A 20,367-nucleotide genomic window follows, 5' to 3' on the forward strand; every position below is an offset into this window, starting at 1 on the left:
ACCAGCCAGTGGGGAGTCGGGCAACACCAGACACTTGGCACACGATCCTGGCTGGCGGGCCAGACATAGTTAGTGGGGGTCAAGTCTGATCACCTGCCCAGAATTATAATGGCAGTAGTCATGCACATATCTGACGCGCACATGCCGACAACAGCGCGCGTGTGTGTGAGTGTGCGCGCCGTTGTTGTTGTTGTACTTTGCCTATACTGCACTTATAACCGCAGTTGAGAGAAATGCATTAACTTTTTAAGTAGCACCATAAGCTTTAAGACTAGCTTATCCATCGATGTGTGAAAAGCTGCTGGGAAATCCACAGTGCACCGGGGCAAGACATTTTAAACTCTTTGCGTTATGCCTACGGAAATATAGTGCAAAAGTTATCATCTTTATTCACTGGCAGACTGCAGCAGGGTCCATTGGTGTGTTTACAAAGTGCTCCAATTCTCCTGATTTTGTTCTGCTGCTTCTTATGTCACTAAATTCACTTTTTATTGCTCGTCAGCCTTCTTTAATTAAACAGAATATTATTAAGGATTTCTGGTACTTACCTATAAATATGTTGTCCTATAGTTGTTATACTTCACATTTAATAACTGAATCATACACCTGCAGGTTCCACGAACTAAAAACAACTGACTGTGCTCTGCTGAGCCCCGATTTTTGGGCTCTAAGAAGTTTAAAATTCACACAGAAAGCTTCTTAAAGTTTCATAGATCCGACTGAGCAGGTCGTCTTATAATTCACAGCACATTCACTGTTTTCGGCAAGGTTAGAGAGTCAGTTATCTGTATTTATCAGATGCTTTACATTTAACTCTATATCCTAATAATGTTACATAATCACAAGTTTTTCCACTGTGCAATTTAAGAATTGGATTTTTTCTGCCCTCATCTGCAGCCTTAGATTTGAGTCTTTCAGAGAGGCTGTACTCGAGCCTTGTTTTTAATTTAATCAGGAGCCAAATACATTTACATTTTCTACCAAAAGCACTGTTTCCACAGGAATAAGAAGCTGGTGCTGAGCAGCGGGCTCTCCACAGAATGTATGCACATGAAGCGATGGCGTTTTATTTTTAACCCCGGTGCGCACACCGCGCACGAGACACCCTGCATCCTGTTTTAAATGGCCCGACGGAGAGCTTTCCCAAAGGTTTGCCCGCTGTCCTGTAAAACCATAACCACATCCTCACTTCAGAGGCGCTCCGGTGGTTTACGGTAAATCACATTTAAAGTTGATGTTTACAAGTTGACGCGAGAAGATTCAGGGGCCTTGCAAACACATGGTGTGGATTTTTTTTTTTTTTTTTTTTTTAAGCGACTGCAGCATCTATTTGACTAGATGGAATTTAAAAAAAAAAGATGGGAAGGTAATTCAGTGTAGCTTTGAATGGATAATTACTGCTCTGACGATAATGTTTTCGCCCGTGTCTGTGTGCGTGCTTGGTTGTCAGGATGAATTTTATTCCAACTTTCAGGAAATGTTTATTATATGTACATCTATCACTTATTAATTAACAAAGTCAGAGCTGTGTGATGGAGATTAATTCCACTAAAAATGTTAAAAAAATGAAACCAAACAAAAGATGAAATCATTCAGAAATAATATTTAGCTACACACGGAAACATAACGTTAACAAGCACATGCTCTTTTTTTTTTTGTCTTTTAATCCCATTAGTCCACTTGTCGGTGACGTAACACAGATCATTGTTGAGATATTTTAGTGTTGCAGCCTTTGGTCTGAGTTTTTAGTCTCCAGCTAATGACAGCATGATGGGGGCTAAAAACACAGTGTTTAGTTTCAAATCTCTTCTTTCCGCTCGGCTTTGTCTGACCAAAAAAAACCAAAAACATTAATCTGGCTGTAGCTGAACTGAACATGTTGGTGTCGTGTCTGAATTAGCACTCTGGTCCTTTTCCAAAAGAAATCCAAAACCTGTTACCATTCAGTACAAGCCTGAACTGCATGAAGTCACAGGAAAGAAGCACTCTAACATTTTTTTTTTGTTATTTGATCTGCCCATCAGGGGAAACTGAACAGTAGAGGTGTCATTTTCTTTCTGTAACATGTTTTTGGTTTCTTTGTTTTTATCATTATCTGCAACTTTTTGAGGCCGATTCCTGTTCACAGTTTATCAGCGGTTGAGTTTAAAACTGCATCTTGTTTTTTCCATCTCAGGCCTAGTTGGATGTTTTGCACGGAGGTTTCAGTTTGCATTAATCTCCACAATTGCAGAGTGAAGGATCGCATTGGTTAAAAACACAAACGCTTTCTCAGTTGTCTGAAAAGCATTCGATCAACCTTCAGTGATGCTCTGCAGCTCGATCGAATGCTGGCAAGGGTCAACAAAAAGGGTCAGCTACAACCAGTTTGAAACTTCAAATGCAGGTGGGGGGTAAAATGATGCTTTTCAAGAAATAAAAAAAATACTTTAAGTGCAATAACAAGCTTGTTAGTCCGCTGTAATATGCGTGAGGACAGGCAAAGCTGGTTCGAAGCGTGCACAGTTCGTGCTGGTGTTGGTTCCCATGATGACGGTAGGACTCTGTTCGCCTCACTCGAAGAGTATTACTGGAAGCATTCCTGTCTGAAGCGTTGCCGCATAACTGGACGTTTGTCTCATTGCTTCATTGTTATTATTGCAAGTGACAAAAAGAAGGAAGTTAACAGAAAGCGATGCAGAACAGAGCAGAAAGGGAACAAACAGTATCTGAAGAGACTCGAGGCTCTGATTGGTTGCAGCCCTTTTTTCTTTTGGACTTCCCAGTATGAAAAACGCTTTTATTTGTTATAATTAACAGAATAACTACTATTCTTATTGAAGTTGATGTGATATCCAGTGTATGTCAATGAATATTGGTTTGTAATGGCCGAATCCTTGCATCATTTCTGACCCCAAATGGGTTTTAGAGAAGTAGCTTTATAAATTGAATAATGTTTTACGTTAATATAGCATACTGACTATCTGTCCTCCGTCTTTTCCATGCTTTGTGCACAGCATCGTCTTGTCATCTTTATTTTAGGTTCTGACAGGCTCTGGGTTTCTGCCCACGGGTTGCACTTGTGCCTCTGTGAAGACGTATGTCTGATCTGTCCAAAGGAAGTGGATGTTCCTGTTGTTTCATCACCTCGTGGACTGAGACCTTTAGGGTGTCTAAGTTTGGTTCTTTCATCTTTATGTGAATCTGACTGGTCAAGAGGGAGAAGCTTCTATATAGTCAAACTTTAGTTTGTTTGCCAGTCATGCCCCTCCCTTGTGTTCAGAAAAGACAAATTAAACAACTTTATGGTGCATCAAAATGAATAACACATAGGAACCTGCTTGATGAGGAAATTGCACAAAAACACAGTTTGTTACTTGGTGCCTTTTTGTCTGTGTTTTCTTTATTAAAGCCAAACACAGCTATTTTTATTTTTTAACAAGCTAATGGATGGGAAAACATATCGTCAGCTAACAACTGTTTGTACTATCTGATCCCGTTTACCTGAAATGTCATCATGGTTTTTGTCTAAAATGTACCCAGTCAACATCGTTCAGTTGGGTTCACCTAATCATTCTTATTATCCTTTTTTTTATTAACTTCTGAGTGAGTGATGTCAGGTTGTGTCCAGGAAAGGTGATGTTTACATTTAATTTTGAATATTATATTTGTACCATTCTGGTTTAAAGAGAAAACTATCCCACTTTTGTACTCACAATATGTTATTCATCACATTTGGACCGTGTCTGTTGATCAGAGGGTGTCAGAGAGGAACTGTGGTACTGTGAGAGGATGTCTGGTGTGGCAGAGAAATATGTGAATGGTAGTGCAGGACAGAGAGAGACACAGTGGTGAGGTGTGCAGTAGGAGTTCAAGATCGGTTCATGGTGGATCGTCAGGGATCAGCTCTGAGCTCCTCGTTGTTTGCAGTGAGGATGGACAGGTTAACGGAAGAAGTCAGGCACGAGTCCCCGTGATGTTCTTAGCAGTTGGATAAGGGAGCCTGGAGAGTCCGCAGAAGCAAGGCAAAGCACCTGTGTGTGTGTGTGAATGAGAGGGAGATACTGTAAGTGTCACATTAAACAGCAAAAGTGTAGAGATATTGAAGGCGGAGGAGCTCAACTACCTGGGGTCAAGCAGCCAAAGCGGCGGGCAGCGCACAAGAGAGGTGAAGAAGAGGGTGCCAGCAGGGTGGAGTGGATGGAGACGAGTGTCAGGTGGGGGTGGGTGGGGGTTTGTGACAGAAGGAGAGCTGCAAGAGTGAACGGGACAGTTCACAAGGTAGAAAGGAGACCTGCTGGGATGTAAGGTTTGGAGATGGTGGCACTGACAAAGACAGAAGCTGAAGCTGGAAGTGGCAAATGGAAAGATGCTGGGATGCTCGTTGGGAGTGACAAAAATGGATTAAAAATGACTACGTTAGAGGGGCAACTAAGGTCGAGCCGTTTAGAGAGGAAGTCAGACAGGCGAGGCTGAGATGGTCCGAACGTGCGCACATGAAGGACAGTTGATCCGATGGACAAGGGATGTTGAATATGGAGCGGAAAGAAGAAGACCAGAGTGAAGATTGATAGGTGTAGTGAAGGAGGAAGGATATGCAGAGGGTTGGTGTGGCAGAAGAGGAGGATGAGCTGCTTTGGCAACCCCGAAAGAAACAGCTGAAAAGAGTTTTGTTTTTGTTTTTTTAAGGCAAGGTGTTCAGTAGAACTGCCATGAAAGGAAAATGACCTGGATAATTAACTAATTCCAAGGTCGGCGCTGTAAGTGTGTTGATGCTTTAGTTTCTCTAGAAGAGTTTGTGCTTCAAACACAAGGGCATTTAGTGTGTGTGTGTGTGTGTGTGTGTGTGCAAGAGGAGAGCTGTTGGGATTTTGTGTCCTGTGGGCACAGTGACCCTAAACTCACCCCATCAAGGCTTTAACCCTGCACTCTCTAAGGAATGTGACCTCAGCGGAGGTTGTCTTGCGTTTGGAAGATTGTTTTGTGTGTGTGTGTGTGTGTGTTTTTTTTTCTTTTCTGTCTATCAAATCATCTAAGCCACTCTTTTCTTCTTTCCTAACTAAACCTGACAGCAGTTTGAGTCCTTGAATGGATGAAGATTTTTCTCTGGGTTGGTCAGCATCACAGCGTCAGTGATAAAATAGCAACCATGTAATCAGAGGAATTACTGTATGAGAAATTATCTACGCGAGTTCTAATATCTTTTATCGCAAGGTTATTTAGCGAGAATAGACACTTAATTAACTTGTGATTCAGTATTGAAATGTTCAGTTTGTTGGAACGGACGGCCTCCTTTTCTTTTACTGAAAGTTTTAAAGCTCAAACAAGGAGTCCAAACATCCTCTTTAACTGAGAAAACCTTTGTAAGATTTCATCCGATCTGTCTGAAGTTGTCAATTTTATTTTATTTTTGTGAGGAATTCTGCCGTGGATTCTCCTGATCTGCTGTACAATTATTGTTCTTGAGTACTGATCCTGAAAATGTTGGTTCTACTCAGGAAAAACCTGCAAATTTTTTCTAGTTTTGGTCTATTGGCATGAGTGTTTAAGGGGGGGAAAATGAATCTAAAACTTTGTGACTCGTTCTTTTTATGTAAAAATGTGCCTTGATTGTTCAATCTAACTATTTTTTCTTGCAACATGCCCTTCCCGTCAGCCGCCTTTCATTCACGTTTCCTCTCCGTTCTCTTTATTGTAATGTTTAGCTTTTGCTGTAGTAGTCTGCCTTCTAACAGCATGATGTAACACGTGGAAATGACAGAAGTCAGGCCTGTGCCGCTCCTTCACGGTTCACAATCACTACTTTTCTTTTCTCTTTGACTTCCACAGAACTGTACATCTGAAGGACTGCGAAAGTCTTAAAGGCAGATTTTAAAACTTCACTGCGTTGTTTTATCTTCAGAGCTGATAACAGTGAACCGTTCGAAGCAGGTCGATCATTTTTCCGCTATAGCTGAAAGAACACACAGATGGCAGCTTCCCATTGTGTAAGAAGAAATACAGGAGGAGTTGGGCTGTTGTACTACCCGTAATCATCCCCGATTTTGGCAGCTCTGAACAATTCAAACTGATTTGGCGTCAGCTCTGACTCTAGTTTTATTCTGCTGTCAGATAAAAATGATTTCCTTGTCGTTGTTATGCATATCGGCAAATAATAACCGACTCGTTGTCTCTGACAGGTATCTGCGTCAAATGTGGGAAGGGTGTATACGGGGCCAGCCAGGCCTGCCAGGCCATGGGGAACCTCTATCACACAAACTGTTTCACCTGCTGCTCATGTGGTGAGTAAAACCGTCGATTAAATGGCAGCACAGTTGGACGCATCCAGTCTGTAATTGCAGTCAACATATCCGACCTGAATCCACGTTTGTTGCTTTAAAACAACTGGTTTGAATGGATGACTTGTTGCCGTGCTCCTGGATAACTTGATGGTTTGGTGAGGAGCTAATCAAACCATTTGAATCAGGTGTGTTGGGGCAGAAAAACCTAAAACTTCCAGGACAGCGGCCCTCAAGGCCTGCAGTTTGACACCCCTGGTTTAGATGTTTCCCTGCTCATCAGCAGGTCTTCAAGTTCTGCAGAAGACTGTTAATCACTCAGTCACTCAAATGAGGTGTGTCAAAGCAGAAAAACACCTAAAACATGCAGGCTAGTGGACCTGAAGGACCAGGACTGGACACCTCCGCCCTTCATGCTTTCTGAATGTTGAGCCCAGAACTCATATTTTGGGCTGCAGAATATTAGAAAAACATGCACTTGTGACGTTATTCTTAAATAATGTATTTGATGACAGCAACGTCTTTCAGAGAAGTCGGGACAAAGGTCAAAACCAGCTGTACAAGTTGGCTAAAGCAAGAAAACCCCACCTGGTTGAGTCAAACAGAATAATGAAAGGACAAACCCTGCACTACGTGAAGATGCAACATGATTGTGTGCTCGTAGCACACTCAGAGGGAAGTGGGTGTTGTGTTTTTGCCGCCTTCGTGGATCACAGGGTCTTTACAATATATCCAGTCAGCTCTGCTTCTGCTCCTTCTTCCACCGTGTGTCCCGTTGCCACCGCCACGAACACAGCAACCTGCCCCACGTTAACTTTTTCAGGTTCCAGCGTTCCCCGCATTCTTCTCTTCTGCCTCTAACAGCGGCTGCACTATTGTTAGAGGATAATAAAAGCAGTGGCATGTTTTGATAGATTTTGCTGATGTAATTTATAAGCGTTCTGTCATTAACGACCCTTTTAAGTCGTTTTATCAGACTATAAAATGAACAGGTTTTACAGCAGCAGTCAAGCTGCGCAGTCAGTGTGTCTGCGTTGTTTACGTCGAAATGCACCACACTTCTGGCAGTCCCCTTAAGAAGAAGTAGGTGTCACTACAGAGAAAATCAAACGACTGTACGCTGGGATTGGCAGCAGAGTAAGAGTTTATTAGAAGTACATTCTTGATACACAAAAATGGCTAATGTATAAATTTATACATGCCTGTCAGGGAATAAATTAGCAAATATATTAGCAATAAATTAACTGTAATACCCTGTCAGGTTCTGTGGTGTAGGTATGACTTGTCAGTGTCCTAACTGCAGAAGGCAGTAGTCAGAAGGATCTCTGTTTGGAGAATCAGGGAGGCAACCTCATGGAGGAGCCGTCAGCTCACTCAGAGCAGGACCTGTTTAAGATCAAGTTTCCTGAATTTGAAATGACTCAAACTTGAGAAGTTTTTCTTGCAGTTCAAGCAAACAACTGTATTCTGTGTTTTCATACCTTGTCACCAACTGATGAGACATTTGTTTACTGCTCTGCCGCCGATTCCCTCTGACTCACTTGTTCTTCCAGTTTACTCTGAAAATAAGTGATTTAAAAACAATGATTTTTTTTTTTCTGGGTAGATGAAGGGATATCTGTAACAGAAACATTTGTTGGTCACAGACACGGAACAACTTCAGGTTGATTCAGCTGATTGGTGGTTGGATATTTTTAGCTGCCACAGAGCATTCAGTTAGTTTAGCCACCTGGACATGTGTGGTCAAGAAAACGGCGACAAAGTAATACAGCTGCCTGCTAAATAATAACAACGTGTGAAAATCGAGGTGACGTTTGAACTGCTTGGAAACTTTGAGCTGTTTTAGATGGAGGAAAATTGCTCTTAGATTGGCCTTCTTCTTAGCAGCTGTTAGCTTGCCATTTCTGAGAATTTCTCCTCGATTCTCCAAAGAAACATCACACTGACTGCTGTTCCCTGCAGGTGAAACACTGACAACTTAAAAAAAAACAACTATTTCACACACCCCCAGTTAAAACATTATCCTGACCTTTGAGGAACCAGAAGTAACTATATTTGGACACAGATCAGGAGTGAATGTAGCTAATGAGCTGTAAGAAAATGAACTATATCTGCTTTATAAATGACCTGGCTGCAGTCAAAACCTGTCACTGAGCAGGTAAACATTCACATATCTTTACTGTTTTTATATTTTTTGTTATTTAGTCATTTAAAAATTGCATTTTCTACATTTAGCCTCTACAAGCTGTGTTATGTTGGCTGCTTTGACTTCTGTGTTTATTCATGGAATGAATACTTAGATGCATCTGTCAGTCTCATATCTCTGTGTGTGTCCTTCACACTCTCCAAGGAAGAGTTCTGCAAAGAGGGACAACACAGATTTTAGCCCTTCACACACCCATTAAAGCCCTTTAAAAGCAGTGAAGTGAGAGTGTGGTGTGTGTTACGCCTGAAACGTTATCACGTTTTGGACAGCGTCGGTATCTTTGCAACACCTTTGCCACTTCTTTTTCTTCTTGTTTTTTTTTAGAGGAGTCAATATTAGAGTCAGCCGCTTGCTGTTAGAGGTGGTGTTACGGTTGGATCGAATTGTTTATTGTGTAGCACAGAAAAAAAACACTTCAGTCTGAAATCAACTCTGTAAAATGTTGGAGCATCCCTTCGCTGCAGCAGTGAGCTCATTATGCCTCAAAGGGATACGATTTTGACATGTTTTGATGCACAAGGCTGTAATTAAAGCTGTTCTTAAGCACAGAGTACAGTGCACAGTATGTGTGCATCTGTGTGTGTGTGTGTTTGGATGCCCCCGTCACTCGACTCCAGACCACCTCTCCTGTTTCCTGGGGAAACAACAGGAAGATGTCTGGATAGAGCCTTTCAGCCAGCTTCCATTCATATGTGTAGTCTGTACGTATACCGATCCTCCACCTCGACCCCTCGGGCCCTGGAAGAGCCGCCTATAATTTACATGTAACCAAAGCCACATACTTTCCGATTTATTGTGTGTTGGAAGAAAGAGGGGCCAGATGCCGGGTGTCTCGTTGTCGAGGTAGCTGGGCCCTCCGTAGAAAAACAGCCTCCAGCCTGGCTAAAAGCTGTATTAATCGTCTTTATGGTACTTTTTAGGGTTTGTTTAGAGGTCAGCTTTCATCGGCCTTTTGCATTTCGTCTATCAAGCAGACTTCCAACCAGATTATTTCCTCTGAAGACTAAAAATACTCCGTGAGAATTCCCAGATGAGGTAGCTGTGTTTGGAAGTAATTGCTTTTAGACAGAAAGCAGACATCTCCTCGGAGAAATATTGTTGGGTTTATCAGAGAAATCATGTCCACGATTTGTCAACAGGTCGTTTTCTGGGCTGCGGACGAGCCTCGGGTAATATCTTCGCAGACCAGCCCACCTCTCGGGATAGTTTATTGGTAATGTAAACTACGTAATCTATTGTTTGACCTCTTGTAAATGGGAATGTTTTAAAGGTCTCAGCGTAGTTCAGTTTTAAAGTGTTGGCACTTGTCATAACACAATCCAGTGATTTAAAAGGAGCTGTGTCCTTGTGTCTTTCTGTTTGTTTTTGTGTTTTGTTTTTTGTTTTTTTGTCTCCGTCCTCCCGTATTGAGTCCTCCTGGAGTCTGGAGCTCCGCAGTGAGGCTGGGTTTGCTGAGACATTGCTCGCTGGTAGCCCTGGGCTTTGTTTAACCATGCATAATTGAGCCCTCCTCTTGGCTTACTCCCATGGTTGCACCCTTTTTTCATGGGATGACCAAGAATGCAACCCTCCCCACCACCACTTCAGCCAGCCTTCCCTGGAGGACCTCAATCACACAGTCACAAAGTATACCAGACCCGCTTATCAGAGGGGGCAGGCCTGCTATGGACTCACTTTAAACAGCAGGCGCATGCCAAGACAACTGTGTACTTGTGCTGCCACACGTACTGAAAGTGACTTGGTTTACGGCCTGTTCAGTGCATATTTTGGCTTTTAAGAATTGCAATAAATACCTTGCTTAGGAGCGGTTGTGTTTTCTTCTCTTGACCGAGTCTTTACAGTTTTACTGGATCTGTAGAGGAGTCAAGTCCAGTTTATGTCTAGTTTATGGTGGTCATCAACGAGGGGTTTTCTTTTGTGAAAGCTGCTGCGTGAAACAATAGTAATATAGATCACTAAAACAACTCAGCTGATCAGGACAGATGCCGTGTGGTCTGTAGCACATGGCTTTCCTGACTGAATGTTTAAAAAGTGAGTAATCAGATGTATAAAATCCTCATTTATCCTTGGAAACCTTATGCTTTGGAGGAAGACGGAAGGTGTTCTGCTGTTTCTGGCATTAAAACCTGATCAAATGTGCAGCGAAGTGTCTGCTTACTGTTTAGTACAAAGATGTCACATTCAGATACAGCTTTCTGCAGTGTTTTGCACAAAGAAACTAAAAAGCAATGAAAATGTCTTCCGAGATGATCTCTGGCTCTTTCTGATTTAATCCTCCCCGTCACTGCTGACTGACAGATGTAGTACGTTAAAACAATCCGACTGTCATAGTTTAGCTGCCATTGTTGCCAAACTCAATTCATTTTTCTTCACCTATTTTGGATGCTCGCAAACGACTTGTTGCAGGCGTTCCGTCGCAGGTCAGGTTTACGTGGAAGACGAAAACTGAGCAAAGCAGCACAATGTGGATTCTTCCCTTATGACAGAGTCAGGTCATTGTTTCAGAAAAGCAAGTTTTCCTTTAATCAAATGATAAAAACAAAAACAAAGTTTTCAGCCGGGCTGTTAAGTTGTTTCTTATGCATCTAAAAAGCTCTGGCAGCAGGAGTGTGGTCAGCAGGTTGAACTGATCAAACTGTCACCAGCTGCACGTGGCAGAGTTATAATCTGAAGGTTTGGAAGCCACTGAGCAGTCAGTTCTCAGTGGTTTGTTCTTAATAATACTATATTTTTAGATCCATATTGAACGTCGTAATGCAAAGTGTACGAACTGTTTATTTATCCTTTGATTGAGTTTTAAGTCGATTAAGTTGAGTGTTGACATGAAAAACTTGTTTATACTCTAGGTTATTTATTTGCTGTTTTCTTGTAGCTTTGTGGAATGTTTCATTTAGATACAAAAGTTAGAGTTTTTAAGTTTCCAGTTGGAAAATATCAACTAGAACACCTTACCAAAGTCAGAATTACGATTTGGAAAATCGCACAAAACACTTCAAACCGGCTCTGAGATGCCGTCTTTCCAACTCACGATTTACTGAATTTACAGAGGCAGCCTGGGAGATTGAAGTCAACCCGCCGCTGTTAAGCCTTTGAGCCACCAAACCAGGTAGTCCCAGAGCCATAACATGTGATGTAGTGATGACAGATGGTCCGTGCCTCCATCTGGCTGTGGGATCTGAAATGGGGATGTCTGACGGGGATGTTGTGTGTAGCGCTCCAAGTCAACTCCTCGGAGTTTCACTCCACGCCACTTTTGGTCACTCAATGTATGGCTTCAATAACGAAAGCTCCCATTGTCGTGGGTCAGAGATGGCTCGATTGATGATTTATGAACTACCAGAGGTAACTTGGAAAAAAAATATATAGTTTTTGTGGCCATGTCACAACATTGTAGTGTGAAAGGAGCCGAAGACTCCTCGCCAACTCTGACTTCAAATTCCAACTTAGTCGCACTTAGAAAGAGGGGATGACTGCAGGAATAAATGTTTTTCATCGTCCCTAAATTCTAATTCTGACTTTCAAAGCAAATGGAGCACAGGATTATCAAAAGTAGACGCAGTGCTTTTTTTTTTTTTTTAAAGTACATTCTCACCTCAAGGGGCTTCGGTGTCATGCCTGAAAACACTTTGATACGAGGAGAGACCGGGAACTGAATCTCTGATCTTCTGATAGGAAGACAACCACCATACTGTGCAAGGCTTGGTCAATCCCGTTCATCTGCCGGCTACATATCGGTGCATTAACCACTTATCAGTGAGTGTGCCTGACATTTGGAGTGGTCGTCGTGGACGTTTGATTGGCCGGTGCCTGCTAAAAGATTCTTCTCAGCTTTCCGCTTTGAACACGAGCATTGCGAATGGATCCAGGATTTCGTTCTGCAGCAGATGACCCTCGGTGCTTGAAATGCATCCCTGCAAGTCCTGGAGTTCATGCCGCTGTTAGTTCGTTCTTTCTCAGTAGTTCCTTTTATTAGCTGCAGTCTGGATATCCCATTGACATCTTCAGTGGTGTTCGTACGACTGATGTCACATGGAAACAAAATTCGCACCAATGTCAAAGTTTTGTCTGCTTTCAGACCTCAAATGCCCAGTTTAAAATAAGACAGAGCACATCTACAACAACCTTCCGGTGGGAGTTACAAAGTAGGCACAGATATTCTCTTTTCTTGAACTCTTTTTTTTCCCCGGGCTTTTGTTGTTCAATCATAGGCTCACTTCTGTCCGAACACGGTGATGTGGCAACTCATTAAGGTTTCCTGTATCAGACACCTCACCAACTCACGACGTAACACGCAGACGAAGGAGTCTCTAAGCTGTCGATGAAGAAAATTAAAGCAGAATGGGAAATTGGTAATCAGATTTAACAGGAATTGTGTGTGTGTGTGTGTTTTGGTTTCAATATTACATTTGCTTGTTCAAGGGGAGTGGCGTTAGTTGGTAGTTCCGGAGCTGCGTGTCGTTTCTGATGTCAACGTTGAATAGGTTTGTATACGGGACAGTAAACGCTTTTCATGAATTTGCTTTTAATAAAAGCAAAAGCATTCTAATAAAGGCTAGTAGATGCATTTGACAAAAATACCTTTTTAGGTTTTTTTTTTTTCTGCCTAAAACAGAACAACAAAGGGAAAGTTTCTTTATTAGACAGCTTCATTGACACACCGAAGCAGAAAACAACCTAAAACAGAATAGTTGAATTTGTCTGTTGACGTAAATACTTTGGAAATAAAAGTGGTATTCCTTGAAGGAATACATATCACCCACTGCCTTGCATGCTAAGGTATTAAACAAAGATCTTGGATGAGATTTGTTAGTGCTCAGAGTATGGGATGAGGATGACCACTCGGCTACTACCAACCAGATTTTAGCGCAACATCAGTTGTGTTTGCTAACTGACATTAGCAAACACAAAAATGCTTTAACTCAGTTAATTTAGCCCTCCCCCCCCTCCTTTTCTCAGTAAGGGAAGCGGGCAGGGAGCGGGTGCTGAAGAGGTGCGGGCGGGCGGGTGGGTGGGGGGATGAATAGGACCAGCTAGTGACCTCAGACAGAAGGAATGTCCCCGTTTGCTCAGTCGGCCCGCTCCCCTAGCAGTGCTCCACACAGACATCAGCTCTGAGGCCTTTGTGTTCACCTTCCAGACCCCAGAGTGCAGAGCAGAGTCCAGCACCTCGCGGCCCCTACTGCTGCCGCCTCCGCCGCTGCTGCACTGTTCACTGCGTCCTCGCCACTACCTCGAGCTGGGCCGCGTCACTGTCTTGGTTTTTATAAGACTCTGCCTCACAAGAGTCGCTTCAGCTTGTGTCCCTCCTTAATCCTGCTTTTCTCTTTCCTGCTCGGCACCAAGAAGCTAATTGCTCCTCAGTCTAAAAGTCTTAAACGTCTCACCTATTGTGTGGTCAGCATTCCTCTGCTGCCCCTGCCATTTATGTGGCTCTTGGTGTCTCACCATTTCTCTACATTGTGACGCCGAGTTTGAAATACAGCGATTGCATAAATTTGTGTGTTTTAAAAAAAAGAGGCGAGGGCTGAGGGGGGATGTTCGTGCTGGGAGACCAATACAATCAATGGTGGCTCGGGATGACAATTAAATCTGACTAATCCGGCAGATTTATGGGATCCGTGGGTTTCGTCTGCCAGGCTTCGGGGTAAAGTCATCGCGCTGCCAGAGCGACGTGGTTGCTGGTAAATGAATTTGAATGGGCGTGCTGTGTGAGATGGCATGGGGGGGGGGGGCTGCAGAAGGCAGGCCGCAGACGAATTTTCTTTTCAGATTGGATTCAAACTTGGATTCTGGTGAATGAAAGCTCCGCCAGAGGAATTCGGTCTGCGTGTTCTGTGCTCCAAAAGCCCAGTCGCGTCAAGCCTGGGTTTGCTGTGCTTGTGTTGTGGGGCTGCAACTATTTTGACTATGTTTTCGATATAAACTCGTCGCAAACAATAGAATGAAGTCTTTGTCTATCTCACAATGAAGTTGAATTTTGCAATAAAAGTCACTTGACCTGAAAGGCAACAGATCATTTCAGTATTTTAATTAACAGTCTAGCATTTCTTAAAGGAATGCATATCGCCCAACACTATCTGCAAAACAACAATAAAGAAAACAACCTGTGTTACATTTTTGAAAGTTCAATTCAAAGCCCCATATTAGAGGGTCTTTTTATTTCTTTTCTTTGTATTTTATGTATATTATCTTATGGTTTTTTGCTTTAAAATGTTCCTGTTAATGTTCAGTGTTTATACTAGAAGCTGGATTGGTTCCAAGGGGAGATACTGTTAAAAGTAAATTAATAGCTAACTGCTCAGCTTATCAGTCACGACAGCTTCCCCTGGACGACTCTCCTCCATTTCCTCTCTTCTGTTCATTTTATTCACCCTGTGACATTTTATGAAACTAATCGCTTTCTTTGATTAAAACAAGTATGAAGTTGAGACGTTTAAATCAGATATTAGGTGTCTAATCATCCCTCGACGTTGGAAGCACTTTACCCAAACTGTCACACTCAAAAGTTTTATTTGTTGTTCCCTCTTTTAGGGAGGAGGCTGCGAGGGAAGGCGTTCTACAACGTCAATGGAAAGGTGTACTGTGAGGAAGATTTTCTGGTAAGTTACCTGTGCATTCATGGCTTTAGTCTCAGGAGGTGGGACAGGAGGTGCAGGTGGAGCACAAGTTCTACAAACCCTGCTGCAATTAGGAGTACCACTCCCACAGTTCAGACTGATTTCCCCAGGGAGCTCCTGCGCCCTGCAAGCTCTTAGAGATGCAGGAGGGACGTCAGACAGCTGCAGCTCTCAGGCTCCTGGTCCATCTGCTTCACTCAGCTTGGTCTCACGGTGCCTTGGCTGAGTCACGTTTAGAAATACAGAGGGATTAGGTTTAATGTAGGTGCGAACGAAACAAAAAGACTCTAAATCCGGTGGAGTTGTTGTGCTACTTCAGGAAATAAGTCTTAACACAGAGGAAGGAGCTCTCACTGGTTCCTGCTTTATGATCCCGTCTCATCTGCTGACTGTACTTCCTGTTTGTGGGCAGCTTCCTCTTAGAGCTCAACGTGTCGAACTGTTAGGAAACGTGGAAATTCCTGTTTTTTTGCCGTCTCCGCCCCTTTGATGCAGGGGGCCAGTCGACAGGATGAGTCTAATCGCCTTCCGTATCCCTCCTGCAGCTCAGGCTCGACTGGTCTGTGCTGTCACCCCGGGGAGGAAGCAAGGGGGTGGGGAAGGGTGGGGGTGTTCAGCAGTGGCAGATGGGAGACTTGGAGTGGTGTCATGGGGGGGCATGGCGCAATTGCCCCATCACCACCTCCCACCTCCACCTGGTAGCTGTGTCTCCTCCCTCCACCAGCCCCTCCGTGTCATTAGGTCATGACCCAGAGGGGGGATGTGCATCACAGATGGTCACCTTTCTTATTTGCCTGAGCTCTGGGTTAAAGAGAGAGGAGTCGAGTAAATTAAACTGCAAACATTTTAATGGGGCCGAACATTAATGGGATGCATATCGCCTGCCGCCTTTTAAGCCAGAATGTTAAATAAACTGAGAAGGAATGGAGTTGGAGCCATTTGGGTGAAACCTTGGAACTGACATTATGCACAAACTCATGCAGTATTGCAAGATCTTGTGAGAAGTTAGCATCTGTAGTATATGTCGGGGATGACTCTCAGCTACTACATCACATTTTACCTCAATATCTGTAAAACTGACCAAGTTACAGCCATTTTTGTGTGGCGATCACCTTCATCTAGGTTGACTCCAAAAGTTAAATAAGTTGTACATGTAAAAAGATAAAAGAAAAAATCTCCTCATAGCATCAAAGTACAGGACTTCAGATAGACAAACGATCCTGAATGTCATCCTTATGTTGATGTACAGAGTGCAGCAGCACCCTCTATAGATGAGACCCAAATGGAAATCTGTCAGAATCTGTGAAGTATTATTTGTTCTAACGATTGCATAAAATAAACAAAAATGTCACTTTTGAGAAAATGAATCCTGTCTGATCTCCCACCCACAGTACTCTGGTTTCCAGCAGACGGCAGAGAAGTGCTTTGTGTGCGGCCATCTCATCATGGAGATGGTAAGAAGTGTCTCCGAACAGCCAGTTTTCCTCAGGAGATGTTTATATGTATTTCAGCTCCACACCGTCTCTCATTATTGCTGCCTGTTGTGTGATATCACACAGCCAGTGTTGCCCTCAGGTCTGATTGTTGTCTTAAAGTGTTTTTTTTTTGTTTTCCTTTGGTTTTTGTTTGGCGTATAGATCCTCCAGGCACTAGGCAAGTCCTACCATCCGGGCTGTTTCCGCTGTGTGGTGTGTAAAGAGGGTTTGGATGGAGTGCCTTTCACTGTGGACGTTGAAAACAACATCTACTGTGTCAAAGACTACCACACGTAAGAAAAATTATCCGTTTGTTCCAGTTATTACAGGGGAACGAGGTACACAGCACCCTGGACGATGGCTGCTGTCAGCGTTTTCTTTGATTTACTGTCGTCCAAAAAAAGTGTTTGCTTATAGTTTTGTGTTTTCTTCCATTAAAGGGTTTTTGCTCCCAAGTGTGCCTCGTGCAACCAGCCCATCCTTCCAGCCCAGGTAAACAGCAAACTGAACTTAAATGTTAGTATGTTTTGTCCCTTTTTATTTATTTATTTATTTTTAGGTCAAATTCACCACGTATCTACAAATCTTCCCCTGAAAGCGGTGTTTTTGAAGTCCACTTGTTGTGTATAATTTCTTCTAATTTGTCCTCATTTCCACAAATCTCCACAACAGAGATGAGTGTGAGTCGTAATAGCTACATGAATGAGAAATGCATCTTATCAATAACTTGGAATGCTTCTTAAATCGCAGATGTAAATTTCATTTAAGTTCTCGGTTAAAAAAAACAAAACAAAACAAAATCAAGTTGGCACATTTATAGGTAAACCTGAATACATTCAAAGACAACAAATGATGAGATGGGCTTTTAAAAATGAAGGTGTAGCATTTTAGTGTTCAGAGGTTAATAAGCTCCGGACATATTTAAACATTAACGCAAGTATTTTGGTTTTTCTCGGTTTATGCAAAACAAATGTTAGCTCTGTGAGTTTGAATTTGAGCTTGAAGTGCTAAGTTATTTTAGATGGAAATAACTGGGATGGATTGGAATTCAGGAAAGCTGTTTCTCTAGTGATATGGTTAAATAGTTTTAATGCCATTGCCTGGACAGCCGAGGGTTAGTTTTCATTGCTTTTTCGTCAGATAACGCAGGGAGTCATTTACAAGGTCTGAGCTCGCCTCAACAGTACGGAAGAATCAGATTAGTCTTTGACAAATCATCTTAAAAAGCCCGAGCTGCTCCATTCTTTAAACAGATTAACCCAAAGGCTAATCTGCAAGAGAATAAAAGTATATTGAAGACTTGGACATAGCGTGATCTGTAAGACACGTGAAGGCAGGGTGACAGCATGAGTAATACGTCAGGCTGTTTATTGATGGTATGACAGACAATGGAAGATGTTTAATGTACTGTACGGGATTATACTGGCTGTTTAGATTTAGTTAAAGCTGACTGGGCAGCAGTTCACCATCATCGATGGACAAAAACACAAAACCTACTTCTGAAACAAGCCCGGACCTTTTTTGGAGGTGATCATATTGTTGCACTGATCTAATGGGTCTTCCATCACTAACATTCAACTACTGAACACAGCTGCTCTGAAGAGTTTGGTCAAATATTGTAAATAATTAGGTATGTGTTGCAAAAGACTCTCGGCTACTACCACAGCAAGATTACAGGTCACTATTTGTAAAATTGACCGAGTTATAATCCTGTTTGTGTTTGCTAAGGTTGATCAGCTGTAGCTGACTGGGTTGACTCCAGGAGTGAATTGATTAGATGTACATCCAGGGATCAGTTTCATTAAATCTGACCAGTGGCTCATGAGATATTTTGCTAACACCACAGACAAACACACACCTAACTGATGTGAAGGGATGAAGTCTACGTTTGTCCTTGCAGGGCTCTGAGGAGACCATTCGGGTTGTTTCTATGGACAAGGACTATCATGTGGAGTGCTACCACTGTGAGGTGAGACATCCCTCACACACACTCATACACACACACACATCTCTCCTTACTGCAAGCATGGTGTCCTCTCTCACACACACACTCAGTCACACTTAAGGCATGAAGAAGAGTAGTCTACCACATAAGTGTTTTGACTAGAGTGGATTTTTTTTTTTTTTTGCATATGATTCAGTTGTTCTGGCTGTTAGAATGAATGAAACAACAGACACACACACACATACACACACAGCCTGGGTATTCAGACAGGTGAAGTCACACCTGATTGCACACGCACACACACACACACATACTTAGACATCCTCTCAGTCTCAGAAACCCTTGGTGTCTAAGCGCTGCAAATCGTGAAATGAGAGCAGACCTTTGTATGAGCGAGTGAATCATCGCTCTTTTGGGATGTATGAGACACACACGCGCAGACACACACAAAAACACAGACGGAAACCGACCCAAGGTTACAGCTCAGCACAGTGACTCATTGACAAAAAGCACATTCCAGCGCTGTGGTCTGATCTCAGCTGGGGGCATGTTGAGAAACCTCACTCATCTCAACGATTTAATTCAGAAAATTACTAAACCAGATTTATATATGTAAAAAAATAAATAAAAGCAAATTTAATGCTGCTCTGAGAAGATATTTTCTTGTTCCGAACTGTGAGAAAGTTTGCCCCTGCTATCATTATCAGCAGGATAAGACTTGCTGATGTTTCTGAATGACTGACATTCCACTTCGTAGAAGTCGATTAGATCATTATGTAAGCAGCAGGTAATCATTCAACCAAGAGCTGCGGGGAGAGGCTGAAGTCCGCAGCTGAATCATTCGCAAGATGTTGAATTTATGACATATTGCAGGGAGGAATGTTTTCTGTGCGACTGTAAGACACCATTGGCTGATTTGAGCACAAGATTCACACGCGTTAAAAGTGAAAAAGCATTTATAATTCATACATTTTACAGTTGCTGCAGTTCTGAATCGTCAGTGGTCAGCAGCCTTATGTAAGCGGACCCCGAAGGTTTTTTTTTTTTCTTTTACTATCAGCTGTGTGCAGAATTCTTCAGCAGGTTTATTCATAAATGCATGAGAAATGCAGCCCAGGGGCTCCATCTTCATTTCCTCTGAGGTTTCCTTCTGCACTTCTGAGCCCTGAGGATGAACTCGTACACATTCGAGCTTAACACCCGGTTCCCCGTCTTCAGAGACCAAAAAAAAAAATCCATGAAGGTGGTACATCACATGAGCCAAGAGCTTACTGTCACCAATTAGTTTTATTGTTGAATCATCATTTTTCTTTCCTGCTAAAAGTTTCTTCAGAAGTCCAAATGTTCCTTTGACTGTAACTTGTATTTTCAAAGCAGACCAACATCTGGATGAAAGAACTGATTGCTTCTGTGTCTCTGTCGTGCCAGGATTGTGGTCTTCAGCTAAACGATGAGGAAGGTCACCGCTGTTACCCGCTGGAAGGCCACCTTCTGTGCCACGGCTGCCACATCCACCGGCTCCAGTCCAAGGTCCCCACCCACCCACCGCCAAGCTACCCCCTTCATGTGACTGAACTGTGAGAAGGGGAGAGGCGACCACGTGATCTAGGACGTCAGCATTGGGAGGAGGCCATGGATCCAAACACTGCAGCTCTAACTACAAGCCCTGCTGTCACAGGGGGGTGGGGAGGGTGCCCCCCCTGCACTTTTTCCTTTCCCCTTTCGGTGCCCACCTAGAGCCCTCCACCCCCGGTGCCGGCACACCTCCCGACCCTTTCATTCACCTTAGAGAATCCCTCTAAGAGTCGGACTCCTCTCCGTACTCGCCTTTCTTCCTCGCCGTGCTCGCGGCTGGGAACGCCGACGT

At 43.0% G+C, this 20,367-nt stretch overlaps 1 protein-coding gene across 2 annotated transcripts in view; it reads left to right on the top strand.

The window, feature by feature from the left end:
• The window catches only part of wtip (WT1 interacting protein), a 24,533-nt gene extending 4,172 nt beyond the window's left edge, over positions 1 to 20,361 (top strand). Inside the window, exons 2-8 of one of the 2 annotated variants that reach the window (XM_017428668.3) lie at positions 6,159 to 6,260; positions 14,995 to 15,062; positions 16,472 to 16,534; positions 16,718 to 16,848; positions 16,996 to 17,071; positions 18,456 to 18,524; positions 19,929 to 20,361. In XM_017428668.3, coding sequence (XP_017284157.1) covers positions 6,159 to 6,260; positions 14,995 to 15,062; positions 16,472 to 16,534; positions 16,718 to 16,848; positions 16,996 to 17,071; positions 18,456 to 18,524; positions 19,929 to 20,081 — 662 coding nt within the window. In that variant the 3' untranslated portion in view covers positions 20,082 to 20,361. The remainder of the gene's footprint in view (positions 1 to 6,158; positions 6,261 to 14,994; positions 15,063 to 16,471; positions 16,535 to 16,717; positions 16,849 to 16,995; positions 17,072 to 18,455; positions 18,525 to 19,928) is intronic. The other variant, XM_017428669.3, reaches the window with a different exon arrangement.
• The last annotated feature ends 6 nt before the right edge of the window (positions 20,362 to 20,367 follow it).

Source organism: Kryptolebias marmoratus, linkage group LG15 (genome assembly GCF_001649575.2).
Source record: "Kryptolebias marmoratus isolate JLee-2015 linkage group LG15, ASM164957v2, whole genome shotgun sequence".
Classification (NCBI taxonomy): Eukaryota; Metazoa; Chordata; class Actinopteri; order Cyprinodontiformes; family Rivulidae; genus Kryptolebias; species Kryptolebias marmoratus.